A 9496-nucleotide genomic window follows, 5' to 3' on the forward strand; every position below is an offset into this window, starting at 1 on the left:
GCGGTTAATCCTGGCTAGGTTCCTTAAACCTTTTCCTTTCATCAACACGAATGGATCCCAAGTGCCGAGGTAGTTCGATTGGGTTCTGGTAATTAATGAATTATTGCTCTTATCACCACCCATATCACCGAACTCTAACTCATTACTTGGGTATTCCTGATGCCCATAATCGGCCGGCTTCTCACCGTTGGCACCCCAAACGTAAACGATGCCAAGGCCATGCGTCTTACCCTCTTTGTAACGAAAGTCTCTTTGCTGTGGTTTGAACTCATTAATTAACCTTTCTAGGGCTGCGGCGTCATATCGATTATTCAATGGATTAAATGCCTTATCTCCCGGTAAAGGTACGTTAAGCTCCTTCAACAACCTCCTTACCGTAAAGGCAACGTGAAACCGCATAAATGAAATGTGAAACATATCCGCGGCAACGCCACAACCTTTAGTGGCGGCCCAGACAGCAAAGTTTAACTGCTGCGGCCAATACCGCATATTGGGCCCTGCTAACCATTCCCTGGCCTCTTTACCCGACGTATGCTTTAACATCGTATCCCCATAGATATTCCTTACTACTACATCAAATGATTGCTTACCCACTGAAATCTTCAGGAACGTTACCATCGTTTCAAAGTCGTTTACACCACCTTCAGCATCGTAAAATGGGTAATCTTCCGTGGTTAACAATAAGTTTCTAGGAAAATTGGGCGCTTTATGCACGGGTGCCTCCTTCGTTATTGGCAAATGCTGTGCCTTTTTCCTCTCCTCATGCGGCTCCAAGTCCGTATTGCTGTACATTCTTTCGCCGTTATAGTAAATCCCATCGGGTCTTCTTTCGAACTTACTAGGGTCTGCATGCGGAAACATCTTCCTAAAGGCTCTCCAGTTGGCATAATCCCGGTTGTCGTGATGTGGCTGCTCCTCTATGTTATTCCCAAAAGCGTCGTACATTAGTATATATAATGGATGTTATACCATCAGCACCTCAGTTGTACCCAGATGTTCCCACTAAGGATACAGGTCCTAACGAATTAAACGCGGAGAATTTCAGGCTTAATAAAGCGAACTTAATCCTGGCTTACTTGGAAGGGCAGACAAAACACTATGAAATAGTTAGGAAGAAATACGTTAGAGCCCGGACTACGCTACATAAGATTGCGATAACTTCAGGATCCATATCTGTTGTGTTAACGGGCTCTGGCGTTGCTACTTCGCTTACTGGGCCGGGAATAATCGTTGGAGTTCCTTTGGCCGGCGTTGGGGCAGCTTGTGGTATCATTTCGGCTGTTGCTACGGGCATTATGAAAAAGCTATCCACGAAAATATCCAAGCATGACACGACAATAGCTCTATCTAGGGCTAAAGTAAATACTATTACCGATCTTGTCTCAAAGGCTTTGCGTGACAGAAAGATAGACGACGTAGAATTCTCGCTTATTCTGACCGAAGAAGACAAATACGAGAAATTAAAGTCGGACATAAGGAATAAAAAAACAGTCGTAAAAGATCTTTCCGAGGAATCTCGCAAAAAGATCTACCAGGAGGCAAAAGAAGAGCTTCAAAGAAAGCTTGCTCAGTAAATATCGTGACGGGATTCTATTTACATATCGAACGTCAGTCTAGAAATTACGCGTAATATAAATTCAGTGAATTATTACGCGTAATATAAATTCAGTGAATTATTACGCGTAATATGAATTATTTGGCGAATTATTACGCGTAATATGAATTATTTGCATAACCTTATTTGGCAAATTATTACGCGTAATATAAATACACGTAATATGTTATTGTCGCCTCGGAATCCATCCTAACAGGGGGTGGTTGGGGTCTATTTTGTAAAATATTTCGTAAATTACGTCAGGGTAATAAGGAATATCCTTATCCAGCCGACAGAATAACCACTCGGCCCTTTGCATATCTGGGACATGAGGAATACGCCTACCGGTAATTTCAGACAAAAGATAGGGAATAGCTTTGTAATATTTCCCTAGCTTTAATTTTTTCAACGTTTTCCGTAGACTTTGTGGGGTTGGCTCTTCTAAATGGTCTATGATTTTCTTCTTTACTTCGTCGCTTAAATATATCGGATGTAAACCTTGGATATGACTCATCCAGTCCCTGAAGTATTTTATTCTTTTGTATGGGGTCTTCTTACGACCTCCATTGGCGTAATACTGCTCTCTGGTAGCATTTGGTACGGCATTACGAATATTCTTACCACATTCGTAACACTGTGCTGACGTGTCGTCTTCTATTTGCATTTTCTTACCACAACACCAAAAGGGTTCTGGCTTAGGTACGATAACTTTAGGTCTTAGACAAATTATGCAAAAGTCATTGGCGAACTTCTTACATTCTTCGCACTCCATATATAGACTAACATATTTAAGTGCGCTGTTGCCCTCAACCACACTTGGAGTGGGGGTCGTCCGTAGGTGGAATTTTGACGCGGGTCTTACCCCGTGTTGAGATTGCGCTGTTGCCCTCACGGGTAATCCTGGCGTAAACTAACATATTTCGAGTGCGCTGTTGCCCTCACGGGTAATCCTGGCGTAAACTAACATATTTCGAGTGCGCTGTTGCCCTCACGGGTAATCCTGGGGGTCTCATAGGGAATGAGGGCTACGCAAACACGGGTTAGTGACTTTAAACGGGAAATCCTCGTGTGGTCACTGCGCTAGAACCCCCATTCCCTATACTACTCATGATGTTTCGTGCTTCGCATATGTAGTTTCCAGTATCACTCGAACGTGACCTTTTGATGACCAAAGAGCTTTCTGTCACTGGATGAGGATTTACTGGACAAGAAGATTCGTTCGATCCTGTGAGGAAGGAAATCACAACCAAGATGTGCAATAGTCAAACTTTGTATCAAGAGGCTGGAGCTCAAATCCCTTCGCATAGCATTTTTTGGGTTGCGCTTATTAACGAGCTGTTCTTTATGCATACCAAGCGAAAATGCACTATGGAAAATGTGAAGGCAATCGGTGAAAGTTGTCGCAACATGGGATTGTTCCAAACTGTCATTATCTATGAGTATAATACATTTCATTCAAGATTTGCATACGTAAGTAACATGCAATATGCAACAAGCAACCGACAGGGCAGAAAAACGGTTTTTGGCCTTTCGTCATAAGGACAGCTTTAAGTATTTAAGCTCAATATTTTGTAAACACGTTCTTTTGGGGACAAATAGCAAAATATCAAATGCGACCAAAATTCATTGAATGCGTATTTGAGATATATAGACGTGTACTTTGGGAGAGGGGATATTTTGATACAGAAAAACTGACATTTTCGTGAACACTAGGATTTACTCTAATAATGCGACAAAATTTCGTCACAAGTTTCGAGCAGCAGTGACACAAATGAAACGCTTAAACATGTTTTAAATAAAAAATCGTGAAAGTAGCGGGCTTGTCGTTTTTCTGCCCTGTCAACAAAGCCAACAAAATAGCAACTAACAAGGTTCATTTTCATATGTCGATATTCCGTTACCTGACTGAAAAATAACCTCTTTCACTTCATAATGATTATCTGAGCTGTCTTGAATAGGTATCGTTACTTTGTCACGATACCACGTGATACGAGAATATGGATTCGCTGTTGCGTTACACACCAGTAGAGCTGAATCTCTCTCTCTAAACGCAAGATATCGAGGAGTTGAAACGAAAGAAGGCGGAGCTGAAAACAACAAAACAGCGTGGAAAAGTTATAAAAAGAAAATTCATTCAAAATGGGTGGACTGTAAGATCGTCCAAATCCTCACCCAACAATCTCATGTTTTTAAAAATCGTTGCTGAATACACTCTCAACCATTCTCTTTCCCAGAGCCATTATTTTTCCATGGGCATGCCCCAAGAAATAACCAGGAGCCTAGTTATTTCTTTGCTTATGCGCAGTAAGAATCAGTACTTCATGGGAACCAGATTGACCGCATTAGGAAATGATAGCATTCCGTACCATTATTTCGTTCATGCGCAGTAGGAGTGAAAGTGTTCTGGGATCGAGAGCAAACCAAAAAGAATGGAACACTTTCATGGTCTCGATTTGTACCAATCAAATATGAGCGTAAGTAAGATATGACAGAGTACTATGTGTGTTTGCAGGACCTCAAGGAATACAAGTTGTAATAGATACATGGCAACATACATGTTGATCATGGCAGTCATATGTAAATAGACATTACCAAAAGAGTCACCAGGACATCCTCTTGGTCCAACTTTTCCTTTCACCCCCCGTTCGCCTTGTTCTCCTTTTTGACCTGTCGTATAGATTGCGCCCCCCAAAAAAAAAGGTTTTAGGCTTTGGTTTATAAAATCATTTGGAAACTATTTCAAGGCAAAAGAGAGAGCACATACCTCCAAAATCTCCTTTAGGTCCTTGGGCTCCTTTTTGTCCCTTTATTCCAGTGTTCCCTTTGTCCCCTTTAGTGCCCTTAGGTCCCATATCTCCTTTCAGACCAATCACAGTAACATTTCCACTGAAGCCCTTTTCACCACGGGGTCCAGGAGGGCCATGTTTTCCAATGCTTCCCTTGTAACCAGCTTGTCCTTTGGGACCTGTTATAGCGGAACAATACTATCGATCCATCCATAGTAAAGGAGAAAAGAGCTAAGGAAGAGTGGTCCTCTTCACAATGAAGTCTACCTACGTTCATTCCTGCTCCATACGTAGGGCTCCCGATGTCCCAATAGACCAGTTCTAGTTCCAAAACCGCTGTGTTCCTTGATTACAGACTCATTTACACAGGGTTAGCCTTGAATCAGTGTCTAATTACTCGCAAATACCAACGGTAAAGTAAAGAATGCACAACTTCAACAATACAAACACTTTGAAATTCCACGGACCTACGCTGAAACACATCAACATAGCTGCACAAAATAGACGCTAAACATGAGCAACAGAAACTGGAGTATTCTTAAAGGATTCAAAACAGAATAGCTTATACGTAAGACCTTATTGCTTGTACTTGCCTCTACGCCCTCGTCTTCCGGGTTTGCCTGGTGGACCTATAATAAAAAAAGGTTATGAGTACCATTATATGTCATATGCATCAAGTTCTTAAGAATACATGGAATGGCCAACGAAACGTCTTCTGAATCTCAGTGAACGGTAAAAGTAAAGACTTTTTTCACACAATAGAGTAGAGCAACTTCATCCCAAAGCCTCGTGTAACACATTCAGCAAAGAAACTGGTATCCAGAGGGGTCCAACATGCTACCAACATGTATTTTTTCCTAATGATACACTTGATACGTAAAATAATGTTTAAATTAAGTGTATATGACACCAAAACATTTCAACGTTTAGAATTTATAGTTTTCTAGTAATAATAAATATATTGTAATGAAATTTGTTTCAAAAGCTTATTGCTTGAGATATTTGTGACGTCATTTTGTTGACACTGACGTACTCTAGATTCGGTAGTAATGTATGCACTAAATATAAATTGTAATTCGTATAAAATAACAACAAAAGGCATATAATATTCAGCTTTATTTGATAGCTTACGTCGTACTCTTTACGTTTTGGGAAACTCAAAAGTGTACTTAGTGTACAAGATTCTACACTCAAACATATTTCGTGTATTCGCAACTAAATCTCAAGACTTGTAAACAAAATGACGTCACAACTTGTGCTAATTTTTATGAATTTCTAGAGAAATACGTTTTTGAAACAAATTTAACTGTGATATTCTTATTCATGCCAATAAACTACAAATTTTTAACTTTTTTGTGTGTGTGTGTGTGTATATATGCACTTCAAAATATTCAATAACATTAAGGAAACGATAACCTACCACGTAATATCTGACATTTATTAGGGCCTCTACCAGACCATTTGTTCTTCTAAAACATAAGTTAAATCACATAAGATAACTTCAGTGCTTCATTGTCGCGGGGGAACGGATGGACGGGGATGAGGACCCTATTTTTTGAGTCATCTGCTTGCCTCACAGGCTTCCCACCACAGGCTTCCCAGGCTACCCAGCTTATTATCCTGTGACTTAAAAGAGAGTAATATTTTTACAATTTTTTTGACAGTTTTCGAAAAAAGCGAAATTAGGGCATAAAAAGCTTTGATATCAACTGTATTCATTCCAAAGAAAACAAAATAAACAGAAGACTCGACAGCCAAGTTGGATGATACAACACAAGAGACTAATGAGATGTCTTTGTTAAATTTATCCCACATGGTGGCTGTGAAAACCAGCAAAAAATGTAACTCAACCGGTTTATAAAAGCAACGACGCGTGGTCTGATATTGAAAAACATTACGCCTACTGTGCCGAAAAGTTATATTGCGCATTCCGCGAAAAAAACATTCGGGTCTGTGTTTTAGATGTACAAGTATTCCAAGAGTCATTTTTTATGGGCGAGGCCTAGCTTAGTCTTTGATAACGGCTTGCAGAATCTAAAGGCTAAAGTCGTAAAACAATGACGAAGTTTTGAAATGTCTTTTCGCGTGTATTCAAAACACGGGACAATACATAAAAGACAAAAGACCCAAGAAAAGTTGTGAAAGCAAAATTCCACGCATTTAAACTTGATTTACAAACTTGAATATTGTGTTAAGTCAAGCATTTGATTGGATAGAACAAGGTTGTCGGCGTGGAAGGATCAGTTGGGAGTAAAAATCCAAGCTGTTCATTGAATCAGCACAAACAGCAGAAGACTGATTTAGAGATTAGGTAAGTTACAAAAAACTGTTTTAAGAATTCAGCCTAGCGAGAAAAGCAGAGTACTTTCTTGGCTGAACACGAATTAGCATTTGAGTCGGGAGATCAAGCAATCACTACCTGTTCATAGCAAAGAAGCCAAACAAGTTTCCTTTTCGTTTTAGATTCTCTATTATATCTTGGAAAAGCGCGCTTAAGGAGAAGGATGGCTTATTTTGGTCTTCATATCAAGGTAGGAAAAGATCTTCTGGTCTTACTAGTGCTGAATACATTAAATGTTTTTTTTTTTTTGAAGAGCAAGACAAGCCAAGTGTCCAAAAGCTTACTTGCGTGAGTACCGTATTAAGAACTAGCTTGAATCCTTTTAGTCTAATTTAAAATGCTTCTAATATAAACATAGTAAATTCTAATTCGGTTCAAAATAGTTCCAACTGTTCTACTTTTCTCAGTTGCCCGCAATTTTACTAGGCTTCAATGTTGTATATTTTTAGGATCCCAAGTAACTAAAAATAGGAAAAAAACTTATTTGGTATTGCTGCTGTGTTGCAATCATTTTCAAGAGAATGAAATAACAGAAGACACGCCATGCTGGATGATATAACAAAAGAGACTATTGACGAAACTTTTGTTTAATTCATCCAACATGACGGATGTGAAAACCATCAATAAAAAATAAAGTTTGAAGAAAAAATTTTAATATATCATCCCGAACTAAACATTGTTTATTGAGAAGAGTGTTATTGCTGTGGGCTTCATAGCCATAGTTATCTTTTGGTTCCTATCAATAGGTTGCTATCAATAGACGTCACTTCCGGTAATAGCTCTTTTTTGATGGCTTGTAGAATCCTGGAGGTTGTTTTGATCTCTTGTTTTCTGGTTTGATGTCGTGAAAATAGTCAAATACAATAGTTTGAGGACTTATTTTGATATTATTTGACTTAACATCCGCTAGTTGCCCCCCAGTCAACCGCTTGTTTGCCCCCAGTCAACTCCAAAAAGTCACGTGATTGATAGTAAGCAATAGACGTCGTTTCCGGTTTGCTGGGGAACTTGCCATACATATTAATGAGTATGGGGGAACAGGGAGCCCAAAGCCACTGCTTAGAAACGGCGTTTAAAATAAAATTTATCACGCGTTAATGCTGTGTCACGCGTTTAGTTCATGTTTTTTTTTAAATAAAAAAACATGATTAACATTTCTATTTCTATTTCTTTTCGTTTGAGATCGAGGTCAAAGGTCAGTAATACTCGATACTTACCTTGAGGAAGTTGTTCAGCAAGTCCAAGCATGTCGTTACATCTTCAAAATTTTTTGTGCTGTTTTTAAAATCCAGAACGTTTTGATTGTTTGTTTGTTTCGCCGTCTTACTCGTTTGATTATTTACACTTCTTTTAACAACTTTCTTCTCATTCATCGTGGGTCTGGTCTTGATGCTTTCTGCCCATTGCTTTTCCGTATCTGTAGTCGTGGATATCTGAGTCATTGATTCCAAATCGTCTTCGAGTTTCTTAAACCTGGCTTCGTACATCATTTGATTTCGAACAAACATGATCACAAGACCAATAGATAAACACACGTGAAAAACGTGAAATAATTTAAAGAGAGAATTCCTTCGGTTTGGCGTTGCGTCCATTTTGTGATAGTTTTGACGTGCTCCCTGTGTTATTCGACACCAGAAATTTTGAACTTTTGAGTTGACCTTTTAGAATCAAATATCGCGACACTTCTTGTTAAAACAGTATTTGGAGTGGTGCGCCCGGAAGGAAAAATCCACTCCACTCCACTCCACTCCACTCCACTCCACTCCACTCCACTCCACTCCACTCCACTCCACTCCACTCCACTCCACTCCACTCCACTCCACTCCACTCCACTCCACTCCACTCCACTCCACTCCACTCCACTCCACTCCACTCCACTCCACTCCACTCCACTCCACTCCACTCCTTTGCGAAATGCTGCAATTTGTAAGAAAAAAATATAGTGACACAAAGTATAGTGTATTGATAATTTATTCATTCTCCATTGAACCCTTGCAGTGACACCCATCACAAGTTAGAATGACAATTATCAATTACAAGGAGCCTTAGGGTTTAATACACATGAGTACAAATAGACTAATGTAATATTGCAAAATCGTGCGTTCTGATTAGCTTATATATAAGTGTATAACTTTATTCATACCTCATGCTAGAGAAAACTTACTTTATCATCATCATGGTCATCATCATCATCATCATTATCATCATCAATGACATTATCATTATCATTTATTTTTGTTTTGTTTTGAAAAGCACATAATTATCTCAAGGAGAAAGATGAGTACATACATTTACAAAAGCTTTGCGTGGCATGATTTATCTTCCATAATTGATCTCCTGCCATCTCTTTCGTGTTACCTAGCCCTTATGGCCAAGAAATACTTCCTATATATGAAATTTTGCTCAATACCGATATAGGATCGTGAGCTATACCATCACACACTGCGCGTGTCACAATATACATACAAATAATATTTTTCAATTTAAGCTAGAGGTCAGCACACCCTTTCGTGCCAAAGATTGTCATAATTTGATTACGTTCTCGCCAATAATCGTCAAAACAACTCGTGCACTTTGGGAGATTCATTCTGGTGCACAGATTCTTTAATGAGGTAGTTGTCTTTATCCAATGCAATGTGTTTTAAATTCTGTCAGCTATTTTCGATTTTATACTTTATATGTCAGTATATTTTCGTTAGCATTTTACATTAAAACATTTGCTCTAAACCTAATCAAAGCGAAAACAACATTTTTAGATGAAACTATATATGCACT

General features: G+C 39.0%; 1 protein-coding gene across 1 annotated transcript; it reads right to left on the reverse strand.

The window, feature by feature from the left end:
• Positions 1-1729: 1729 nt before the first annotated feature.
• Positions 1730-8340, reverse strand: LOC148911619 (uncharacterized). Its single transcript, XM_089028922.1, has 7 exons — positions 7939-8340; positions 5801-5849; positions 4974-5009; positions 4359-4559; positions 4187-4261; positions 3496-3681; positions 1730-2819 (listed from the first exon to the last, which is right to left on the reverse strand). Exons 1-7 carry the CDS (start codon positions 8311-8313, stop codon positions 2644-2646), a joined length of 1098 nt encoding a protein of 365 aa, XP_088885048.1. The 5' UTR covers positions 8314-8340; the 3' UTR covers positions 1730-2643.
• Between the last annotated feature and the right edge of the window lie 1156 nt (positions 8341-9496).

Source organism: Actinia tenebrosa, unplaced genomic scaffold (genome assembly GCF_029948245.1).
Source record: "Actinia tenebrosa isolate PJP-AT-01 unplaced genomic scaffold, QUT_ActTen_1.0 PGA_scaffold13__45_contigs__length_12533684, whole genome shotgun sequence".
Classification (NCBI taxonomy): Eukaryota; Metazoa; Cnidaria; class Anthozoa; order Actiniaria; family Actiniidae; genus Actinia; species Actinia tenebrosa.

Coding starts and splice junctions, on each gene's coding strand:
- LOC148911619 (XM_089028922.1), bottom strand. CDS start 8,313: ATGGACGCAACGCCAAACCGAAGGAATTCTCTCTTTAAATTATTTCAC. Junction 5,850..7,938: donor TGCTGAACAACTTCCTCAAG/GTAAGTATCGAG, acceptor CTTATGTTTTAG/AAGAACAAATGGTCTGGTAG. Junction 4,560..4,973: donor CGGAAGACGAGGGCGTAGAG/GCAAGTACAAGC, acceptor CCGCTATAACAG/GTCCCAAAGGACAAGCTGGT.